The sequence below is a fragment of the Ursus maritimus genome, unplaced genomic scaffold, assembly GCF_017311325.1.
Source record: "Ursus maritimus isolate PB19 unplaced genomic scaffold, ASM1731132v1 scaffold_14, whole genome shotgun sequence".
Classification (NCBI taxonomy): domain Eukaryota; kingdom Metazoa; phylum Chordata; class Mammalia; order Carnivora; family Ursidae; genus Ursus; species Ursus maritimus.
Window position 1 is genome coordinate 52,779,117 of NW_024423786.1, and position 22,490 is coordinate 52,801,606.

General features: G+C 57.9%; 2 protein-coding genes across 2 annotated transcripts in view; both read left to right on the top strand.

The window, feature by feature from the left end:
• The first annotated feature begins 2,723 nt into the window (after window positions 1-2,723).
• Window positions 2,724-9,092, top strand: GPR108 (G protein-coupled receptor 108). The gene is made up of 17 exons (XM_040628290.1): window positions 2,724-2,881; window positions 3,495-3,614; window positions 4,526-4,650; window positions 5,323-5,447; window positions 5,575-5,636; window positions 5,753-5,821; window positions 5,918-6,022; window positions 6,225-6,358; window positions 6,474-6,549; window positions 7,055-7,128; window positions 7,211-7,328; window positions 7,417-7,547; window positions 7,635-7,678; window positions 7,897-7,946; window positions 8,113-8,196; window positions 8,293-8,417; window positions 8,614-9,092. The coding sequence occupies exons 1-17, from the start codon at window positions 2,762-2,764 to the stop codon at window positions 8,684-8,686; spliced, it is 1,635 nt and encodes a 544-aa protein (XP_040484224.1). The 5' UTR covers window positions 2,724-2,761; the 3' UTR covers window positions 8,687-9,092.
• Window positions 9,093-14,583: 5,491 nt separating this feature from the next.
• Window positions 14,584-22,490, top strand: part of C3 (complement C3) — a 36,286-nt gene continuing 28,379 nt past the window's right edge. The window contains exons 1-17 of the mRNA XM_040629474.1: window positions 14,584-14,675; window positions 15,072-15,264; window positions 15,647-15,809; window positions 15,907-15,977; window positions 17,719-17,813; window positions 17,900-17,982; window positions 18,071-18,161; window positions 18,455-18,557; window positions 18,650-18,776; window positions 19,197-19,312; window positions 19,414-19,560; window positions 19,983-20,192; window positions 20,300-20,506; window positions 21,100-21,258; window positions 21,560-21,689; window positions 21,943-22,014; window positions 22,166-22,369. Coding sequence (XP_040485408.1) covers window positions 14,599-14,675; window positions 15,072-15,264; window positions 15,647-15,809; window positions 15,907-15,977; window positions 17,719-17,813; window positions 17,900-17,982; window positions 18,071-18,161; window positions 18,455-18,557; window positions 18,650-18,776; window positions 19,197-19,312; window positions 19,414-19,560; window positions 19,983-20,192; window positions 20,300-20,506; window positions 21,100-21,258; window positions 21,560-21,689; window positions 21,943-22,014; window positions 22,166-22,369 — 2,248 coding nt within the window. The 5' untranslated portion in view covers window positions 14,584-14,598. The remainder of the gene's footprint in view (window positions 14,676-15,071; window positions 15,265-15,646; window positions 15,810-15,906; window positions 15,978-17,718; window positions 17,814-17,899; window positions 17,983-18,070; window positions 18,162-18,454; window positions 18,558-18,649; window positions 18,777-19,196; window positions 19,313-19,413; window positions 19,561-19,982; window positions 20,193-20,299; window positions 20,507-21,099; window positions 21,259-21,559; window positions 21,690-21,942; window positions 22,015-22,165; window positions 22,370-22,490) is intronic.

Sequence of the window (22,490 nt, forward strand, 5' to 3'; positions counted from 1 at the left end):
CCCCTCCCCCCCAGAGCTTCCCAAGCCCCTAGGTGTTGATTGGAGGCGCCGAAAGGGCGGTCAGAACTTCTAGGTCCCACGTGGGGTTGAAAGTGGCCAGAGGGTCCCCTCCCCCGCCTGAGCCGGACAGGCGGGCGGCGGGCAGGGACCCAGGGGCCGTAAGATAAGCCGCCCGCCCAGCCAGGGTGCTCAAAATAGGTGACCTCGCCCGGCGGCCCCGGCCTGGTCCCAGGACTTCTGCCTTCCTCACTCTGCACCCCGCGCTCAGTTTCCCTGGTCCGCTCCTGCAAGGTCGCCCTTCGCCCTGGGCGTCCTGAAACGCCCTGGGAAACTTCGAGAGAAGGCGAAAAGCGGGGACGCCAGGGGTCTCTGAAGGGGAAAGCGCCGAGCCCCCGCTAGGGTCTTGCAGAAGCAAAGGGGGAGGGGGTCTGGACTCCAGAAAGGGAGGAACTTGGAGCCGGGCCGATCGGACTCACCCACAGCTCGGTGCCCCAATCCATGCTGCTCCCGCCGAAGCCGCCGCCGCCGCCGCGCCCGGTCCCTGCCGCCCGCCGCCGGGAGACTCAGCCTGGAGCGGCGCGCCCGGCCCCGCCCGCCAGGCCCCGCCCACTCCAGGCGAGGACCCGCCCCCGCAGGCCCTGTCACGCCCCCATCTGCGCGGAGGCCCAGAACAGCGCCCAAAAGGTGGGACCCCCCAGGAGGCGGGGTCCAACGGACGCCCCGCCCCCTCTTAAAGGAAAGTTGCCACCAGCCGCCACTGGACCGACGCCTTAAAGGACCCCCACCCATTTTCCGAATCCCCTGGGCCCCTTTTCCCCTCCTATCCTCCCCAACCTACCCCGCCCGGGACTGTTCTTACTTTTCTCTTTTCCTTCAACCATTCCTTAAAGGGACAAGACATTAAAACCCCAACCCGCGAGGTCCTTACCCCACCCCGTCGCTGGGAGAACCTGAGGTCACCCCGCTCTTGCGGGCCGGCCCGGCTCCAGACATCTATGCTGGGCCCACTAATGGTCTGGTTCCCTCCGGCCACAGGGCGGATGGCAGGACTTCGATCCTGTCCAGAACGCGCCTCCGCCAAGGCCCGGTCCATTAGCACCCCCACCGCATCCTGCCTTCCCCCTCCTCCCGAAGTCTGCGCCGGGAAACTGAGGACAAGCTGTCCTTGGGGCACCGGGCCCAGGTCTTTCCTCGGCCCTCATCCAGTTCGCCCTTCCACCTGCCCATTTTCCAGTCGCATCCGTTTGGACCTAATCAGGTTTCACTGTCTGTACAGACCCTGGTTCTGACTCCACTTCTCCTTCCAGACACTCGGGCCCTGGGGCTCGGAAGTCTGTCACCTCCCTCATAAAATCTGTTCACACCTCATTAATCTCTTTAAGGCACTGAGATGAAACGGGAGAGAACCCTGCGGGTCCCACCCTCATCCTGTCCTGCCTTTGGTCCTCAGTGTCTATGTGACAGACGCCCCAGAGCCCCCAGGCTCAAGTTAGGCTGTAAGCGTCCAGGCTCCCAATACACATACCAGTCAGTACACAGACCAGTCAGTACACAAACCGGGGGAACCCAGGAGGACAGCCCCAGGAGCCCACATGGGACAGATGGCTCTGTGGGGACCTGGCCCCACCTGCTGGTGGCTTCTGAGCTAGAAAAAACTTCAAGTTGCAAAGTGGGCAGTGCTCCAGGGCTTGGGGGACCAGATGAGGCAGGGGCTCAGCATGGGTTCTGATCTCAGTGGCTTAGCCCGGTGTTAGAGTCTCAACACTGGCTTCAAACTCAAATTGGAATTGGGATTCGTTCCAGGTCAGCACCACATTTGGGATGGGATCTCAGGCTGGGGTCAGAAGTTTAGCGGAGGGGTCAGCTACCCACTAGGGGGTCTTGGATTCAAACTAGAGTCCAGAGGTCAGGCCTAGTCTTGGGTCAGGGCTCAGTCCAGGTGGGAGGCTCAACCAGAGATTAAGGCCCAGGCTCAGTGTAGGTCGAGGGTCAGAAGTGAGTGGGGAAGTCTAGATTTCAGGCTGATGTCCGGGCTCATTTGCAGGTCAGGACTCAGCCTGGGGTTGGTGTTCAACCCATCGACAAGTCCAGCCTGGGATCTGTGGGTGGGCTACTAGTTGCCTCACTCTAGGATAGAGGAAGCTCCGCCTAACGCTGGAATTCAGCCCGGGGTCATAGGTCATCCTAGGGTCAAGATTTAGCCTGGGGCTAGGTTTCGGCCTTTCGTGGATCAGGAAGATTGGAACAGGACAGGCCTCGGCAGATGTGCGTGTTTACCAAAAGCCTGCGCTCTGGCTGGGAGCCACATACCCAGCGTAAAAAGAGGAAGTCGTCCTTGGGGATATTGGGAAATGTAGTTTATTGAATGCCCTGTAGCGCTGTCTTTTCTCTGCATTCTGGGTAATGTAGTCCTGGACTGATCTTCAGTTGGGCGTGGGTAAAGGAATTCCGCTTCAAGGGAGGGATATCAGATCCATCAGAATTGGTTAGATGTACTGTTTATCAAATTACATCAGTACAATCTTTCTAGTGATTGGTGAGAGCGGAGGCGGGGTTAAACAGTATCAGCAGCCCATTCGGAATTGGTGATGTCCATTTGGCGTCGTGAGGGGGGGTGGTGCGGATTTTCTAGGAAACAGTCGTTGATTGGCTGGGAGGGAGGGACATGCCAGAGGGTCGGCCCCCATCGTGCGACGATTGGCTCACCCGTTGGCGGGTGGGTGCGTCAGAGGCGGTGTCAGGGGAGGTGGCGGCTCCAGAGATGGCAGTGAGCGAGAGGAGGGGGCTCGCCCGCCGGAGCCCCGCGGAGTGGGGGCAGCGGCTACTGCTGCTCTTGCTCCTGGGCAGCTGCTCTGGACGCATCCACCGGCTGGCGCTGACTGTGAGTCCCGCCGCGCGGCGGACTGGGGCGGGGGGCGCAGTTTTGCTCCTAAGAAGCCCCTGGTTTGGAGTGGTCTCGTCCTACCTCCCCCTCTTCTTACGCGGGATGGAGCGGTCCGCCGCCCCCCCGATTCCAGGCCCCGAGTGGTCTCGTCCGAGGAGTCCCCCTCAGTCCTGGCGTGGAGTTGCCTGGAGTACCACGCTAGGGCCGTGCCCGGCCCACTGGGGGTGGGACTTCACCTCCAGAGACCACCCACCCCCCCCTTAGCCTTCTAAATTCTTGGGATCGCTCTCGGGGCGCTGGGGCCCTTGGCGCCGCCCAGGGGGAGTCCCTGGGGTTTCTAGAATGGAGTCCTCTGGGCACTCACTGGGATCTTGGAATCTACAAACTGTCTGGGAGGTCGGGGCTCGGCACACCAAGATAAATAACTCTGCTCTTGGGGTGGTGGTCACCAGTGCGGAGACTTCCAGGTGCCCCAGGCTTTCCCTTCCTGGACTCTCAGAACAGTGCCTGGAAGAGCTGGGGCTACCCTGTTCCTACCTCGCGCCAGAGCCGTGGGGCTGAGTTGGTGGGAAGAAGTCTGAGCTGCCTCTGCCTCTTTGGTCTCCGGCAGGGGGAGAAGCGAGCAGACATCCCGCTGAACAGCTTTGGCTTCTACGCCAATGGCTCCCTGGAGGTGGACCTGAGCCTCCTGCGGCTGGGCCTCCAGGAGACAGAAGAGAAGGACCCGCTGGTGAGGGGCTTTGAGGAATTTGCTGGAGGAGGGCGAGGTGCACAAGGTTCCCTATCCCCCCCCCCCAGCCCCCAGTTCGTAGCTCTGCCTCTCATCCGTGTGATCTTGGGCAAGTCCGTCGGCCTCTCTCAGACTCGGTTTCCTCATCCGTAACATGGGAATAATAAAATCTCCCACAATATGTGCTAGGCCCCGAGCTGGGCTTGGTGGGGGGAGGGCACACCAATGCACAAGATATCCCTAGTTCCTGCAGTCAAAATGAGTAGCTAGCATTTTTTTAATGCCCACTGAGTACCAAGTACCTGGCAGAGCAGTTTCCATGGGTCTGTTCTCTCATAGCCACCTCTCAGGGATGCTGTAAAAACGTTACACCTGTAAACCCAGCTTTCCAAGTGTTGACACAAGCTCAGAAGTATGTGGCTTGCTCAGAGTCACAGTGCCTGGATGCACTGTGTGTGCTGGGTTCCACAGCTCAAGGCAGGAAGCCATCAACATTTTATCTATTTTTCTTTCTTTCTTTCTATTTATTTATTTATTTATTTATTTATTTATTTATTTATTTATTATATCAACATTTTAATTGAGTGAAAACAGGGTGGGCTAGGTCCAGAGGGACAGCGAGGGTCTCCCCTCCCCCCCGCCCCCGCCCTGGGGAACTGACATCGAAGTTGAGCAGCACAGGATGGTTAGGAGTTAAAAGAAGAGTATGAGGGGCCAGGGGCAGGACAGGTTGTTGGAATTCCATGAGTGAATGTGGGACCTAGCACACAGTAGGGGTTCAGTCAGTTTGAAGTCATGTTTCTCTTGCTACTAAAAGGGGTGGCTTGGGGGGGGCTTTCGCAGGGAGGGGAGCAAGAAGTGACCCTCCCTTGCAAGGTAGATGGGGAGGAGGCAGGTTGGGGCCGGGCTAGTTTGAGGCAGTAACCAAGGACCCCTTCCTACCCACTCCCCAGACCCGGGACCCCCAGGACTGTCCTCTCCATAAAAACAGTAGCAACCTCCTGGTTCTCTTCCTCATCGACACCAAGGATCTGCGGTAAGGTGATGGACCAGAGGCTCCATTCATGTTTTCCTGGCTGTGATACCCACATTAGCTCTCAGGTGGAATGAGAAGCCAGCTGGAAAGAACCTCATACTCTTAGGAGGAAAGCCACTTGCTGTTTCATTTTGCCTTGCAGCATTGTGTTTATGGGAAGGAGAGAGCAAGGGGAGGAGGGCCCAGGGAGAAGACACAGGACGGAGTAGTGTTGTGGGAATTGATAGCCTCCGTTCATACTTGTCCAATGCTGTCCATGTGGCAGGGAGCATCCTGCGAGCTTTTACAGGTTTTAACTCATCGACTCTTTATACTGATATTATTCCCATTCTAAAGGAGGAAACTGAGGCCCCAGAACCAGAGTCCAACAATGCCGTGTAGCCTGTCCGTAGATACATTTTCATGTTAAATAATGCACATCAGTGGAATGAGTAAGTCAGTGTCACGGGAAGTGACAGTCACTGGTGCAGGCAGCACCCAGATGGGGCAGCCATCTTGATGGCTGGTGGCCAGGGCTGGAGCTGTGTGACCACGGACTCAGCCTGATGCCAGCCCTCAGAAAGGAGACCCTGTGGGCCCCAAGGGCCATTGAGTCCCTCTGCACACATTCTGTGCATGACCCAAGACTTCAGCCTCCTGGCCTCACCCCCGAGGCCCCCATCCTCACCCCAGGGTCCAGGTACGGAAGTATGGGGAACAGAAGAAGCTGTTCATCTCTCCTGGGCTCCTCCCCGAAGTGTCCTCCGAACCAGGGCCCCTGAAGCCAGAGCTCACAGTCACCCCTAAAGTGGACAGTGGTGAGTCAGGCTGGCTGTGTGAGCAGGGAGGGTGGATGGCCAGGGCTGCATGGCTGTCCCCCCCCCCCTGTTTTTCTGCTGTCCTTCTGTCCGTCCATATCTAAACTCATTCACTTGTCCCCTCTAGGGATCACCAATGTTCACGACAAGGCCAAGTCAAAATCCACAGTGTCTCAGGGGGACCAGCAGGTTTGAGGAAGCCAGGGCAGGAGGGAGGAAGGTCTATTCCTATTCGGGGCGGGGGCGGGGGAGCGTATGGAGACCCAGGCCTGGGGCCAGCTGATACAGGCACTCTGTCCCCTCAGGGCCTCAGTGGGAAGGACAAGGAACTGGTCCTGGGTCTCGGGCATCTCAACAATTCCTACAACTTCAGTGTGAGTGTCTGTGAGCGCCTGCGGCCCCACCTCCCCCCAGAGTGGGGACCCCCAGGCTGAGGCCCCCCTCTCCTCCTCTCTGCCCCCGCCACCCAGTTCCACGTGGTGATTGGCTCTCGGGCTGAGGAAGGCCAATACAACCTCAACTTCCACAACTGCTACAATTCAAAGCCGGGCCAGGAGCAGCCGTTCGACATCACGGTGAGCAGAGGCGGGCCGGCTACACCACATCCTCCCTGTGGCCACGCTGTGGAATGAAAGCTGATATGCCCATCTGGGAGGTGGGAAGACTGAGGCACAGAGATGGGGAGCTTGAGAGTGGGAGGGCGAGACTCACCCTCACGGCTCTGCACATCCAGAGCTGGCATGAAATCCCCACCACCCACCACTGCCCCCTCCCCAGGTCATGATCCGGGAGAAGAACCCCGAGGGCTTCCTGTCAGCGGCGGAAATCCCCCTTTTCAAGTTGTACATGGTCATGTCAGCCTGCTTTCTGGCCGCTGGCATCTTCTGGGTGTCCGTCCTCTGCAAGAACACGTAATGCCCTGGCCCCTGGGGGGGGGGGTCCCACAGCTCTCCTCGTCATAGCCCTCCCATCCCTTCCCCTGACCGATGCCCCCCCACCCTTTTCTGTCCCTGACCCCCCCGCCAGGTACAACGTCTTCAAGATCCACTGGCTCATGGCAGCCCTGGCTTTCACCAAGAGCATCTCCCTCCTTTTCCACAGTGTGAGAGCCTTGGGCTGGGAGCAGAAGGGGGCGGGCTGGGGTCTCTGGGTCCAGGAAGAAGCCCGCAGAGCCCACTCCCCAAAGCTCTGCAGACCCTGGGCTTGGGAGTTCATGTGTCCCAACTGTCCACATGTCCAGCCATTTTTATCACCGTGGCCACCAGCTGTCCACCCAACTCAGCTATCTGCCTGTCCTCTCCACCTGTGACTGTCTGCCCTTCAGTCTGACTGTCCATCGGCCCGGCTCCAACTCTCCCCCTGACCGGTGGTCTCACTGTCTGTCCGTCCAGCTGGGACTCCCCTCCTTTGTCACAGCCACCACTGCCCACTTCTGGGCTCACCTGCTATCTTGATCATCACTGTCGGTTCTGTCAACTTCGTGGCCACCGTGCCCCCAGTGACTGGCCATGTTCCTAACCCACCACCATCCTCCTAGTTGCACCACCACCCACCCACACGTCCGTCTGTCTGTCTGACTGTCCACCCACCCATCCATCCACCTCCAGATCAACTACTACTTCATCAACAGCCAGGGCCACCCCATCGAAGGCCTCGCTGTCATGCACTACGTCACACACCTGTGAGTGCCCTTCTCTGCGGCAGGCGGGGGGCAGGCTGGGGAGGCCTGGGCGCCGGCCCCTCACCACACACGCGCTCCCCAGGCTGAAGGGCGCTCTCCTGTTCATCACCATCGCCTTGATCGGCTCTGGCTGGGCCTTCGTCAAGTACGTCCTGTCAGACAAGGAGAAGAAGATCTTTGGGATCGTGATTCCCCTGCAGGTGCCCCTGGGGCCCCTGGCGGGCGGGCACGCATGCACTCTTGGGGCACGCCTGCCCACCGCACACTGCCACCCTCCGCCCGCCACAGGTCCTGGCCAACGTGGCCTACATCGTCATCGAGTCCCGTGAGGAGGGTGCCAGTGACTACATGCTCTGGAAGGAGATCCTCTTCCTGGTGGATCTCATCTGCTGTGGTGCTATCCTCTTCCCTGTGGTCTGGTGAGGATCCCGCCCCCAACCTCTGCCCCTCGCAGACGTGGCAGGAGGCAGTGCTGACAGCCATCTGTGTCCCCCATCCGGTTCCAGGTCCATCCGGCACCTCCAGGACGCATCTGGCACAGATGGAAAGGGTGAGGCCCTCGTCCCAGGACCTGCTGTGCCCCCAGCCCCTGTCCCACTTCCAGGCCCCTTTTTCTGATCCCTGGATGTCCCCTCCCTCCCCACCGGCTGCCCCTCCTACCTGTCTTCTAAAAGTCCCCCTCCAGACTTCCCGCCCCTTGGAAACTCCCCGAAATGTCCCTCCTCCCTCCCTCTCCCCTTCCCCCCATTGTCTGTGCACACCTCTCAGTGGCAGTGAACCTGGCCAAGCTGAAGCTGTTTCGGCATTACTACGTCATGGTAAGAGCCCTGTTCTCACTCAGGGAAGTATTTGGAGGTGTTTATGGTGTTGTTTCTTGCCCGGGGTGGGGGGTACAACTAGCCTGTTGGCTGGCATACCCACTCTCACCCCTCCCTGCCATCACTCTGAGCCCCAACACTCAGCCCCCCGCCTGTGTCCTGGCAGGTCATCTGTTACATCTATTTCACGCGCATCATCGCCATCCTCCTGCAGGTGGCTGTGCCCTTCCAGTGGCAGTGGCTGTACCAGGTGAAGACCGAGACCACAGGTGGGGCAGGAGGGTGGGCCAGACAGTGGAGCGGGGAGGGGGCTGTGCCTGACACTCCTACTCCCCTTGCCCCCCAGCTCTTGGTGGAGGGCTCCACCCTGGCCTTCTTCGTGCTCACGGGCTACAAGTTCCAGCCCACAGGCAACAACCCTTACTTGCAGCTGCCCCAGGAGGACGAGGAGGACATGCAAATGGAGCAAATGTGAGCCCTGGGCCTTGCGGTGGGGGAGGGGGGGGAGGGGGAAGCATGGCCGCTCTGGAGGCAGAGTGGGCCCAGCCAGAGCTCTGGGGATGGAGTGGGTGGGGTATGGTGGGAGGAGGTGGGCAGGCAGCTCTAGGGGCGGGCGGGGCCTCGTGCCCCTCAACTCCTGGACCACCTCCTTGCTGTTTGCCTCTAGAATGACCGATTCTGGGTTCCGGGAAGGTCTGTCCAAAGTCAACAAAACAGCCAGCGGGCGGGAGCTTTTGTGATCATCCCCCGTGTCTGGGACCGGCCTCCTTCTCCCACCTCCCGCCTCCACCCTCCACACACATTCCTCACTCTCCAGCTCCGCTCCCAAAGCACGTGTGGCGGGGGAGGGGGGCGCTGCGGTGCATGCAGCACCCAGCTGTCTGGGACTCGAGGTCCAGGAGCCCATTCAGAAGAGAGCCCCTTCTTCTCCCCAAGTATTGGGCAGCCCTGTCCCTGCCCCAGAGCCACCCGCCACTTGCAGCTGTGCAATGATGACCCTTGTGTTTTGCTGCCCTGGTTTCTTGCCTTTCTGGGTGTTGAGGTCTAACACAGAGGTTGTGTTTACAGTTTAGAAACCTGTATTCCTTGTGGAGGGAGGGATACAGTATCCATTGCTTTATATATTCAATAAAAATCCTTTAATATTTATTGTTCTCTGCCGGGCCCCATGCCAGGTGCTGAGGACAGAGCAAGTGGCCAAGACCCACCCAAGGGGCTTACAGTTGGGGGTGGAGGCCGGTCAGGGAGAGGGCTGAGTCACCAGACAGTTCCATCACAGGGCCTTGACCCATCCTGGGAAGTCAGGGAAAGGTGAATAGAGAAGTAGGGAGAAGGGCAGCAGGCCCAGGTGAAGGGACAACACACACAGAGGCTGGAGCGCAGGAAAACAGAGTGGCAGGTAGACCCACGAGAGCTTACAACGAAGACTAGAAGTCATCGAGGCTAACACATAGTGATTGCTCTAGGCCGCACCCTCTTCCAAGGCTTCTGTTGACCCTAATTCCTTTAAAAAGCTTGTGAGGCACAGAAAGGCTAAGTCACTCGCCCAGGGTCACACAGCTGACGAGCTGGGAGAGTCAGGACTGCAAACAGCAGCAGTCTGCTTTCAGAGCTGCACTTTCCCACCAATGGCACTGCCCCCCTGCACCCGGACTCCCCACGACCAAACCTGTTGGCCTTGCCCCCTTTGTCAAGTGACCCTGGATAAGCGGTTTCACCTGTTTCCCAGCCTGTAAAATGGGGGTCCCGTGAGGTCACCCGGGATAATGCTGTGAGTGTTCAGCACAGCCGAGCCTTTCGTGAACAGACCTGAACTTTGAGGGATGACCTCAGATTAGGGCTGCACCTGTGCACACACACAGGGGCTGCTCCCGAGATGGGGCTCTCCCCCTGTCCCACCACACCCTTCAGCTAGAGTCTTTGGGAGACACTTTGTTGGGGGGGGGGCAGGCAGGGGACAACAGGTAGAGAATTGGACTGGGGTCCAGGCTTCCTGCAAAGGGAAGCAAGTATAACAGGCCCAGATGAATAAATAGCTCTGCCAGACAAGGAAGTGGGGAGGCATTGCAGACTGAGGAAGTTATGCGAAGGCAGAGAGGCCCAGAATAGCCTGCAAGTCCCACTGCAGGGCTGGCTGGAGCTGGGAAGGGGCGGGGGGGCAGTCGGCAGAAGCCTAAAGACAGACACAGTTGGACTTCATGCCAGGGCCTGCAGGAGCCAAGGAAAAGTTTCAAGCAGGGAAGAACATGGCCACGCAGGGTTGAGGTTTTATTCCCTGTGTGCGCTGGGCTGGGCAGGGTCATGGCTCCCCAAAGATGTCCACATCCAGTCCCCGGAACCTGCGAATGTTGCTGTTTGTGACAAAAGATGCTTTGCCGCTGTGATTCAGTGAAAGACCTGATAGGAGGGCTTTCCCAGTGTCAGCACAAGGATCCCTGCAAGAGGTCCGGCAGAGAGGGAGAGTGACAAGGAAACTGGCCAAGGGGGATGTGCTGTGGCACTGGAGGGAGGGGCCAAGCCAGAGTCACAGAGTGGAGTGGATTCCTCCCCTCGAGCCTTCCAAAGGAAATGAAGGAATGCAGCCCCGCCTACACCTTGATTGCAGACATCTGCCCTCCAGACCTGCAAGATAATAGATGTTGTTTTAAGCCCCCAAGTTTGTGGTCCTTTGTTACAGCAGCTGTCAGAAACTCATACAGTTTAAGACGTGAGCTCTGGAGCCCAGCTCTTGCCAGCTAGGGGATCTTGGGCAAGTGGCCAGAGCCCTCAGTTTCTTGGTCTGTAAAATAGGGACGCAGAATTAACAAGGTTGGTGAGATAAGGTGCCGTGTCCGAGTCTCACGGAGCCCTTGGCCTCATTTGTGCGTATTTCTGTTTTCTACATCATAATTCTGTAGGATCGCAAAGTTGTGTTTTTAGAAAAAGTCCCCAGTTGCTGTAGAGTAGGTGGGCTGGAAGCAGTGAGTCTGCAGCAGGGAGGCCACGGACCACAGGGGTGGAGAGAACGGACGGACTGGGACAGAGACTGCAGGGGACAGGGAGGAAGGGGGGACCCTGGCTTGGAGGCCTGGCGGGGCTGTCACTGAAATAAGGCACGAAGGCAGAGGAGCAGGTGTCAGGGGATAAAAATGCAGATGCATTGAGCACTCACTATGTGTGGGCACCAGGCTGAGCATTCTGCCTGTTGATGCCACTAGATTGTCACCCCAAGACTCAGAGGGAAGTTCCATGGCTGTGACTCTCCAGTTTACAGATTAGGAACTGAGGCTGGGAGGTCGAAACCTCTGGCCCTGCATCCTCCAAGGTGGCGGCCCTGGTGCCCAGGCCTCTGCTGAGTGTGAGTGAGGGGGCGCGGGGCGGTGGGGGAGAAGGAACCAAGGGGCAGATGAGACTCAACCAGGCCAAGTTTACCTTCGAGTTAATGAGTAATAAGTAGTGAGAAGGGAAAGTTCAGGTGCATGGTGGGGGGAGGGAAATTCTCAGAAAGCAGTGTAGCAAAGACCCCATTCTGGAAGTGGGGTGCCAGGAGGGAGAGGGAGTCCCAGGGCTGTCACCGCCTCTGAAGCCTGGGGGGGGGGGCATCAGGGAAGTAACTGCACTCAAGCAGGCATGGGGTGGGAGAGGTGTCACCTCCCCCCACCCAGAAATCATCCCCACTTCCTTCCCCTTCTTCTCTCCTTGCCCTTCCAGCTAGGGTGGCCTCTCCAGCCTGGCACCGCCTCTGAAGGGGGGGGGGGTACAGCAGGGAAGTAACTGCACTGAAGCAGGTGTGGGATGGAGGGGGGTCACCTCCCCCACCCAGAAATCATCCCCACTTCCCTCCCCTTCTTCTCTCCTTGTCCCTCCAGCTAGGGGGGCGGGATAAAATACCGGATACCCAGCTCGATTTGAATTGCAGATAAACAGCAAATACTTTGTTAGGGTTAAGAATGTCCCAGATACTCCACTCAGCTCAGGCAGCCTGGCTCTCCCTCCCTCCACACGTGGAATGCTGGGCAGGGTGCGCCAGCTAACTGGAAGTCCCATCCCCCTGAGTCTCCTCCTCTCTCTCCCCTGCTGGCTTGTCTTGCCTGCCATCCCTCTCCTATACTTCCGGGCACAAATGCCCATCCCCAGGAAGAAGCCTCAAAGAATTCCTTCCTTCCTAGCAGGCCCTGCTCTGCATTTGCCTTCATCCCTCTGGTCACTTCCTAGAGATCGGGACAGGACCCTTCCCGGACTTCCACCAACATGGGCATGAAGCTAACAAACCCAGGGTTCCGAAGCATCTCAGCGCCTTTCATTGCCCCAAACAGTACAACCTGTCATTGATCCCATCATTCAGCAGAATTAACTGAGGCTCTGGAAAAGAAGGGACCAAGCCACCTGCCCAAGATGGTCAAACCACAGAGCCCAAATGTTTAAGGCTATGATGAATCCAGGAAATGGGGTGGGCTTGGGGACAGAATGGGGAATAGAGGGAGTAATGGGGGGTTGGGCAGTTCTAGCAGGTTCCCCTCTCCCCCTCCCCTGTTTCAGAAGTCTATTCTCAATTCTGGACCATAAGCAGGCATTTGCACTCTTCCTCCTTCTTCCAAAGAAGGGGTGTCGCAATCAAAGCAGACAGGGGCCAAGTTTGTTCTGTTTCTGCACGCCTCCCCCCACTCCAGGCATGCCAGCACAGCCAGGAAAGGAGCGTGGTTTACAGGAAATCCTCACTGAGTTCCCCATTAACCCCTTCCTTGGGACTTTGGAAACCAGCCCTTCAGAGATCGGGATTCCCCATACCCACTGGCTCCTGTGCCCCAGACTTCACACACCCCTTCCCCCAGATGCACAGCCTTGCTGGGAATCAGCAAGATGCCCATCAAAATGACACGGAGGCAAAAATGCTAAGTTTTGCCAACAGGCTGTCATGGCGAGGCAGTAGGGAAATTGGCAATTTCCTGCAGGTCAGCAAGTATGTAAATCAATACAGTTAATTAAGGAGGAAATACAGCCATATCTGGTGAGATTATTCACGCCAGATCCTTACGCTCTAGCCTGCTCCACAGGATCCATACGAGTCGCCTTGGATTCAGGGTTACGTCCTTTCATGGCAATAACAACCCTGTGAAGTGAGCTCTATTTATAACCTCACTTCACATGGGGAAACTGAGGCTCAGAGTGGTTATTAACCAGGTGCCCAAAGTGTACCACTAATAAGTGTCAGAACTGGAAAGGGATTCAGGCTCAAGTTTACTCACTGGAGAGAACATGGCTTGTAACCATGGAAGTCTGTCCACGGGGAAGAGGCCGGGGACTTTCACACAATGCAATGTGAGGCCGTTGCCTCGAAGAACGAGGAGGCTCTCTTGGCACTGATATTAAGCCATCTCTAAGGGATATTGTTTATGAAAAAGCAAGGTGTCACCCAGGCAGGGAGACCAGGAAGACCAGAATGGAGAACACTGATCACTTGTTTTTAAAACTTGCCAACATTTATAAAAGCATAAGTATCTCTGGAAGGAAACCAGAAGTTTGGTTGCACTATGACATCCGAGACCTGGAAGTCTGCCAACAGGAATAGGAGGAAAGTTACCTTTTCCTTGTACACCTCCTTGCACCCTTTAGCTGTTGAACCATATGAATATATTAGGTATTCATACCAAAAAACTAAATACAATTCATAATAATAGTAATAATAATAATATCTTTTTTTAAAAAAGATTTTATTTATTTGACAGAGAGAGACAGCGAGAGAGGGAACACAAGCAGGCGGAGTGTGAGAGGGAGAAGCAGGCTTCCCGCTGAGCAGGGAGCCCGATGCGGGGCTTGATTCCAGGACCCTGGGATCATGACCCGAGCTGAAGGCAGACGCTTAACGGCTGAGCCACCCAGGCACCCCAATAATAAGAATATCTTAAGAGAATGTTGATGTAAGACAGAAAAAAAGCTAGCAATGGGCACTTTTCTCAATGATGACTTTTTTGTAACCATCATAGTCATTCAAGCCATGTTTGTCACATGCTCCAGGCTCCTCCTTCCCTAAAACATGCCCACCTGCATAGCGAACTTCTACACATACTTCAAAGCCCAGCTGAAATATCCCCACCTCTCAGAAATCTTCCATGACCCTCCAAGCAGCAGGGTTCTTCTTCACTGGGAAGACACTCCATGGGTCCCAGAGTGTCTGTGCTGGACTCTGTCCCCCCAGCCTGACCCCAGCATGGAGGAAGGACTCTTGCTACCAGCTTAGAGATGGACTCATAGGGTTTGATTAATAAATGTATGGCCAAAAGTGGACTGGGAGTCAGGCCCAGATACCTGGGGTAGGGGGCTCTCTGGTCCTCAGTGTTCCTCCACCACAGAGTGGGTGTAACAGGGAAAGGTTCACCAGCTGGCCTTGACCCTGAGGCAGGCCATGGCAAAGGGAAGGTGTGTTCCTGTTGCAGGAGGACATGCCCTTGGGTTAGTTACCCCAGGACACACTGGCCCCAGGGATTGAAAAACTTAGGAAATGGTATTGAGAAATCTGGGGCAGCTCCAGGAAGGGGGAGGCCACCGGAGCTGTGGGCTGGGCTGAGGTTGGGGGGGGGCTGATAAAAGGCAGCCTCCAACAGCCTCCGCTCATTCCCTCCCAGTCGTCTCCCTCCATCCCTCAGTCCCTCTGTCCCTCCACTGCCCCTGCACCATGGGGTCTGCCTCAGGCCCCAGCCTGCTGCTGCTGCTGCTGCTGACCAGCCTCCCCCTGGTGCTGGGAGAACCCCTGTGAGTGGTCACGCCCCCTTCCCAAACATGTTTACTTCTGAATTTGGAGCAGGTGTTTGTGGGTTCAGGTCTCAGAATTCAGGGTGCATTTGGGTGCTTGTGGAGGCAGGGGTCAGTGGGTTTGGCTGTTAATGAATTCGGGTTGCCTATGAGTTCAAGAGTTCACGAGTTGGGTGTTTGTGGAATTCGGGGTTGTAATGGGGGTGGGTGTTTCTCGAGCCCAGGCTCCGCGGGTTTGGGGTGCATGGGGTGTGGGGTTCGGTGACTCTGCGGCAGTCGTGATTTGGAGGCCTCGAGATCTGACTGCATGGGATTTGGGAGTGTCACGACGTGTGGGTGAGGGTTGGGATGCCAGGTCCCTAGAACAGCCTCCCCTGCCCCCACCCGCTCCGGCAGGTTCTCCATGATCACCCCCAACGTCCTGCGGCTGGGGAACCAGGAGACCGTGGTGTTGGAGGCCCACGGCATGAAGGAGAACGTTGCAGTCACGGTCACCGTCCACGACTTCCCAGCCAAGAAGCAAGTGCTGTCCAACGAGAAAACGGATCTGACCAGCAACAATGACTACATGAGTACCGTCACCATCAATGTGGGTGTGCCTGCTGACACCCAGCCCTCTCTGAGCCTCCTCGCTGCTTTGAGCCCATCCCACTTCGGAGCCCACCCCTCTCGGAGACGCCTCCTTCAATTAGCCCCTCCTATCCTGAGCCCCTCTCCACTATGAGGTCCTCTGAGCCCCCGCTCTGATTCCCCCGTCTCATGCCCTTCTCTGACCCCTACCACCTCTCTAGCCCCTGCTCCCTCTCCGAGTACCCCTCCTCTCCCAACCTGGGCACACCCCGGAGGCCAGGAGTGCTGGGCAGGTGCTATTGGTGGGAGGGGCAGGTGTGGGCCCCACCGAAGGCCTGGGGGCTGGATATGGGCAAGAAGCCCAGAAGGAGATTGCTAATGACCCTCTGGTCCATCCCTAGATTCCGACCAACAAGGAATTGCTATCAGAGACGGGAAAAAGTTTCGTGACTATCCAGGCGGCCTTTGGGGCCACCGTGGTGGAGAAGGTGGTGCTGGTCAGTCCTCAGAGCGGGTACCTCTTCATCCAGACGGACAAGACCATCTACACCCCGGGCTCCACGGGTAGGGGGCTGGGCAGCGGCTGGAGAGGGCCAGGGTCAGGCTGCGGGGAGGGGCGGGGCCTCACCCACTGCCCCCTTTCTCTCCCACCACCTCCCAGTCTTCTATCGGATCTTCACCGTGGACCACAGCCTGCTGCCCGTGGGTCGGAGCGTTATCGTCGTCCTCCAGGTACCAGGCGGCCAGGGCCCCACACACGCCCCGAGCAGAGACCTGGGGAGAGACAAAGAGATAGAGAGAGACAGAGAAAGACTCCAGAAAAGGCACACCTGAAGAGACCTAAAGGCAAAGAAATGTGTAGAGCCACAAACACAGAAAGAGCCCTGGAGACAGGGCAGAGATCCAGGGATACCACGTGGATTTTGGCTCCAGAAAAACCTCTGGTCACCGCATGACCCTGGACAGGTCACGTCACCTTCCTGGGCCTCAGTTTTCTCATCTGAAGGTTGAGGTGACAGATAAAACCTACGTAGTTCATTCTGCCTCCTGCAGCCAGAGGGCGCCCGCGAGCACCCAACTCAGGTCCCGCCCCCCTCTGCCCAGAGGCCTCCAGGAGTTCCCACCTCCCTGGGGTAAAAGCCTAAGTCCTCCTGCGGTCCCCAAGGCCATGCACGACCTGCCCTGTCCCCTCCCTGTCCTCCCCTCTGCTCTCTCTTCCTCTTACTCATTCGGCTCCAGCCACATGGGCCTCCTTGCTGTACCTCCAATTGCCATGCAGGACCTGCCCCAGGACCTTTGCACAGGTTGTTCCCCTGTACCCAGGAAACCCTCTTCCTCCAAATACCCACACTGCTTGCCCCCTCACATCCTTCAAGTCTTTGCTCAAATGTCATCAATGCCCCAATTTTACAGAGAAGCCTCCCTGAACGTCCTGTAAAATTGCAACCCCCTCCCCCTCAATGTACACACACCACACTCTTCTACCTTCTTGTCATCTCCTATTGGCATCCTAGCAATTGGATTTCTTCATTTGCTAATTGGTCCCTCCCCCAACCTCCACAGCACCTAAATTCCACACGGGAAGGGATTTTTATCTGCCGTTCAGGGCCTTAGCTCCTGAACCCAGCACAGTGCTTGGCATACGGTAGTTTAATAAAAATTTACAGGGAGAAGGGAGGGAGGGGGAGGGAAAATGGAAGAAGGAAGTGAAGGAGGGAGGAAAGAGGTGGGTCTTTCTCAGAGAATCATCATGAGTATTTCTTGAAATCATGCAAAGGCAACAGGGACCAGGTTCTGACAGCCGTGAGCTGACTTTGGGGATCAGTGGAATTTGTGGGGACCGGCAAACACACACCTCAAATGGCACAGCCTCAGCCCAGTTCCAGTCAAATGTCGCCTTGTACCAACAGGAGTCCATTATCCACGATTATCCCAATCTCCAAGAGGAGCCAGAAAGCCAGATGTCTACATGAGGACTCCTGACGTTTAGTTATTGGCAACAAATGAAATAATGTGGATTTGGTCAACCACATGAAATTGCTATCCTTGTAGGTCAAAGAGTCGAATGTAGGCAATTCTTTGTGGCTCAGCACCCATGAAATGCTCACCACAGGGTCCTGCACAAAGTAGGTGATAAATGCTAGTTACTGTCAGTATTCGGACAGACACTGGTGATAGTGAGCTCCTGTTTACATTAACCACGCCCCAAGCCAATGAAGTAGGAGCTCTATTTATCTCCTTTTTCCAAACGGGCACATTGAGCACAGAGAGGTTAAGTAAGTTTCCCAAGGTCACACAGCTCATAAATGGCAGAGTGGGGATTTGAATCCAGGCCGACTGACCCAAGCCCATGTTCAAAAACCACTGCCCCCGTAGTCGTGACGCACAGGGAGTGGCCAGACACAGAGAGGGAGAGGAGAGCCTAGGGGCTAAGCCTGATCTCTGAAGAGACACACCCTTCCTGTCTCCACAGACCCCCGATGGTGTTCCCATCAAGCGGGACATCCTGTCTTCTCAAAACCAGTTTGGCATCTTGTCCCAGTCTTGGAACATCCCAGAGCTGGTCAAGTATGTCGGCCCTCCTGGAGGGGGGGTCCCTATCCCAAGGGAGGGCGTGGGGGCATGCGGGGCTCACTAGCCTGCCTTCCCCACAGCATGGGGCAGTGGAAGATCCAGGTCCACTACGAAGATGCCCCGCAGCAGGTCTTCTCCACTGAGTTCGAGGTGAAGGAGTACGGTAAGAGGAGGAGGGAGTCGGGTGAGCCCCCCCCCCCACGGCTCCAGGCCCCAGGGCTGGTGTCCTACTGGTGTGTCTCTTCCCCCAGTGCTGCCCAGTTTTGAGGTCCACGTGGAGCCAGCAGAGAAATTCTACTATATCGATGACCCAGAGGGCCTGGAGGTCACCATCACAGCCAGGTGAGCGGCTGGGAATGGGGCCAGGTGGAAGGATAGGTGAGGAAGGCCGGTGCGGGGGCAGGTGAGGGACGGATGAGCATCAGGTGAGCAGCTGGGGCTGGAGGCTAGTGAGGGCCAGTGAGGGGCCAGGTGCAGGCCAGGTGAAGGGCTGGGTGAGGGACCAGACACGGACCAGGGAAGAACCCGGTGAGAACCAAGTGAGGGACCAGGGGCTCTGGGGGAGGAGTGAGTGGACATTTGGAGGGAGGCACGCCTTTCAGGAGAGGGGCACCTGAGCACCTCTTGCCTCTCAGGTTCTTGTACGGGAAGAATGTGGATGGAACAGCCTTCGTCATCTTTGGGGTCCAGGATGGTGACCACAGGATTTCGCTGGCCCAGTCCCTCACCCGTGTTACGGTGCTCTGCCCCTCCGAGCCCCCTCCACTCTAAACTTCCGCCCTCCCCGCCCTCCCCCCTCCCCGTTTCTGAGTCTCCTTTCCTCTCCCCAGATTGAAGATGGCACTGGGGAGGCCAAGCTGAGCCGAAAGGTCCTGCTGGACGGGGTGCACCCCTCCCAGCCAGATGCCTTGGTGGGGAAGTCCTTGTATGTGTCAGTCACTGTTGTCTTGCACTCAGGTGAGGCCTGGTCTGAGGGCAGAGGCCCAACTGAGGTGGGGAGGCCCAGTCCAAGGGCAGAGGCCCAGAATGAGGGTGGAATCCAGTCTGAGAAGGGAGAGGAGAGGCCAAGTCTAAGAGAGGAGATCCAGATGAAAGTGATATCCAGCTTGACAAGGGAGGCCCAGTCTGAGGGGGGAGGCCCAGAATGAAGGTAGGATCCAGTCTGACAGAGGAGGGCCAGTCTGAGGAGGGAGGCCCAGTATGAAGGTGGGGTCCAGTCTGACAGAGGAGGCCCAAGTCTGAGGGGGGAGGCCCAGAATGAAGGTAGGATCCAGTCTGACAGAGGAGGGCCAGTCTGAGGAGGGAGGCCCGGTATGAAGGTGGGGTCCAGTCTGGAGGGGTGGCCCAGGAGCCTGCCCTCATGGCCGGCTCCCTCAGGCAGCGACATGGTGGAGGCGGAGTACAGCGGGATCGCCATCGTGACCTCCCCCTACCAGATCCACTTCACCAAGACACCCAAGTACTTCAAACCAGCCATGCCCTTTGACCTCATGGTGAGACCCGGGGTGGGCCTGCAACCCCCCACCTTGCTCCTGAGCACTGGCCATGGCCCCGGGTCCACCTACACCCCCTCCACCTGCCCCTGCACCCACAGGTGTTCGTGACAAACCCTGACGGCTCCCCGGCCCGCCACGTCCCGGTGGAGGTCCAAGGCACCAAAGCACAGGCCTTAACCCAGGAAGACGGTGTGGCCAAGCTGACCATGAACACACCCAAGGACCCGCTGCCACTGCCCATCACCGTGAGTCCTCGTGCACCTGGGGCCCCATTCCAGAGAGCTGGGGGACTGTATTTGCACAGAGGAACCCTACCCTCTGTCCGCAGCCATCCTGCCACCTGCAGAGTGGAGCCCTTTTATTTGCATAAGGGGATCATGCCATTCACATAAAGAGATTTTCATTCACATGGAGATGTTTTCATTCACAGAGAGGGGCTCTTGTCTGCACTAGGGGTCCTTCCAGCTGCTTAGCTGTCTTATAAGGATCATTGTGATTATATTCAACCCACCTAGATTATCCAAAACAATCTCCCATCCTCTGATCCTTAATTTAATTCCATTTGTAAAGTCCCTCCTGGCATAGAAGGTACCATAGTCGCAGGTCCCAGAAATTAGGACATGGACATCATTGGGGAGCCAGCATTCATCCCTCTTTCCTTGCCCAGGTAAGCACGAAGAAGGATGGTATCCCACAGTCTCGACAGGCCACCAGTAAAATGGAGGCCCAACCCTACACCACCATGACCAACGTCAGAAACTACCTGCATCTCTCCGTGCCTCGCTTGGAGCTCAAGCCAGGGGAAACTCTCAATGTCAATTTCCACCTGCGAACGGACTCCAACCAGGAGCAGACCATCACCTACTACACCTACCTGGTCTGTGGCTTCCTAGGACCCCACAGATCCTCGCTTCTCCAGCACTCCCAATCCCAGGTCGCCCCATCCTCCCTCCCACCTTGCTGATTCTTACCTGTTCCCCCCAGATCATGAACAAAGGGAAGATTTTGAAGGTGGGCCGCCAGAAGCGGGAACCTGGCCAGGACCTGGTCGTAATGCCTCTGACCATTACTGCGGACTTCATACCTTCCTTCCGCCTAGTGGCTTATTACACACTCATCGGCAGCAACGGCCAGAGAGAGGTGGTGGCCGATTCCGTGTGGGTGGATGTCAAGGACTCATGTATGGGCACGGTAAGCTTCCCGAGCCTTCCCCTGCACCCATCTTGGCTCTCCCCACTTGGCCAGTGCCTTCTCAGTCTCTGCCTCTCTCCAGCCACCCGGGCGGGTCTCCGCCATGGTCACAGAGTCTCTGCCTCTGTCTTTTCCTTTCCCAGCCCCTTCTCTCCCCACCCCACCACCTACACACACACACGCCCCACCCCCCACCCCTGTCCCCGGGCACCACTCTGTCTCAGCCTCGGGGCCTCTCTTGCTCCCACGTTCTCTCTCTCCTGGCCTTCCTTTTTTTTTTTTTTTTTTAACTTTATTTTAAAATTTTTTTTAAAGACTTCATTTATGTATTTGACAGAGAGAGAGAGACAGCCAGTGAGAGAGGGAACACAAGCAGGGGGAGTGGGAGAGGAAGAAGCAGGCTCCCAGTAGGGAGCCCGATGTGGGGCTCGATCCGAGGACCCTGGGATCACGAGCCACCCAGGCGCCCCTCTCTCCTGGCCTTCCTGCTCTCTCTGGCTCCACCTTCCTCCCCTTCTGACTCGGCTGACCGGCTGACGAGATCCAGCCTGCCAGTGCTGACGCCTCGCTCCTGCCCCTCCGGCCCCCCACAGCTGGTGGTGAAAGGTGGCAGGAAGGACGAGAGGCCACACCTGCCCGGACAGCAGACGATCCTCAAGATCGAGGGTGACCCAGGGGCCCGAGTGGGGCTCGTAGCGGTGGACAAGGGTGTGTTCGTGCTGAACAAGAAGAACCGGCTGACTCAGAGCAAGGTGGGCCCGGCCCGTTGGGTGGAAGGCTGCTGAGGCAAAGGGGCGGCGTTGGGTTGAGGTGGCCCTGGCGCTGGGGAGGGCACCGGAAGTGGGGTCAGGCGTGGGCAGGAAGGAGGTCGGAGCGGGCGCAGGCGGGGTGGAAGTGAAGGCCGCGGGTGGGAGTGCGGATGGACGAGGCCACGCTGGCGGTGGCCACACGGCCGGACCCAGCTCGGCGGGGGCTCCGGGCCGAGAGCGGAGAGGCGGCTGGGCGCGCTGGCCAGGGGCTGGAGGCGCGCCGTGACCCCTCCCCGGCCCGCAGGTCTGGAATGTGGTGGAGAAGGCCGACATCGGCTGCACGGCCGGCAGCGGGAAGGACTATGCCGGCGTCTTCACCGACGCAGGGCTGGCCCTCAAGACCAACAAAAACCTGCAGACCACCGACAGGACAAGTGAGCGCCGGGGAGGGGCGGCGCCTCCACCCCCAGATGCTGAGAGCGGGTGGAGGGCAGGGTCTGGGGTCAGGGGGCCCTGGGTTCAAGTCCTGCCTCTGCCACCTCCTAGCAAGTCACTGCTTTCTGAGCCTCGGTTTCCTCCTCTGTCAAATGGGAGCAACGACTCCCCTCCCTCATGGCTACTGAGGGGAGGACATCGAGGACTTGTGGTCGGTGCTTAACCCATCCCGTTGGTCTGCCCGCCCCTCAGTTCTCGAGTGCCCCAAACCAGCCACCCGGCGCCGCCGCTCCGTCCGGCTCATGGAGAAGAGGCTCGACAAAGGTGGGAGCGCTGCCCGCCCCCGGGCCCTTGCCCGGCCGGCGCCCCAGCCAAGGGGGGAGGAGGGCAGGGCCTGGCCACGGGGACGGCCTCCCCGCGCTGCGTGCCGAGCGCCTGCGGCCGAGGGCATGACGCGGGGTCGGCGCCCCCACAGAGGGCCAGTACCCGAAGGAGGTGCGCAGGTGCTGCAAGGACGGCATGCGGGACAACCCCATGAAGTTCTCCTGCGAGCGCCGGGCCCAGTTCATCTTCCACGAGGAGCAGGAGAAGTGCGTGAAGGCCTTCCTCGACTGCTGCAACTACATCACCCAGCTGCGGCTCAACCACAGCCACGACGGCCCCCTGGGGCTGGCCAGGAGTGAGTCCGCCTGTCTGAGGGAAGAGGGCCTGTCTGAGGGAGGAGGGCCTGTCTGAGGGGGAAGGGGGCCTGTCTGAGGGGGAAGGAGGCCTGTCTGAGGGAGGAGGGCCTGTCTGAGGGA

Bases quoted from the DNA above. Each gene is read 5' to 3' on its own strand.
- GPR108 (XM_040628290.1), top strand. From the start codon at position 2,762: ATGGCAGTGAGCGAGAGGAGGGGGCTCGCCCGCCGGAGCCCCGCGGAG. The intron at 7,679-7,896 runs GTGAGGCCCTCG...CACACCTCTCAG, and splicing joins ATCTGGCACAGATGGAAAGG to TGGCAGTGAACCTGGCCAAG. The intron at 8,418-8,613 runs GTGAGCCCTGGG...GTTTGCCTCTAG, and splicing joins GACATGCAAATGGAGCAAAT to AATGACCGATTCTGGGTTCC.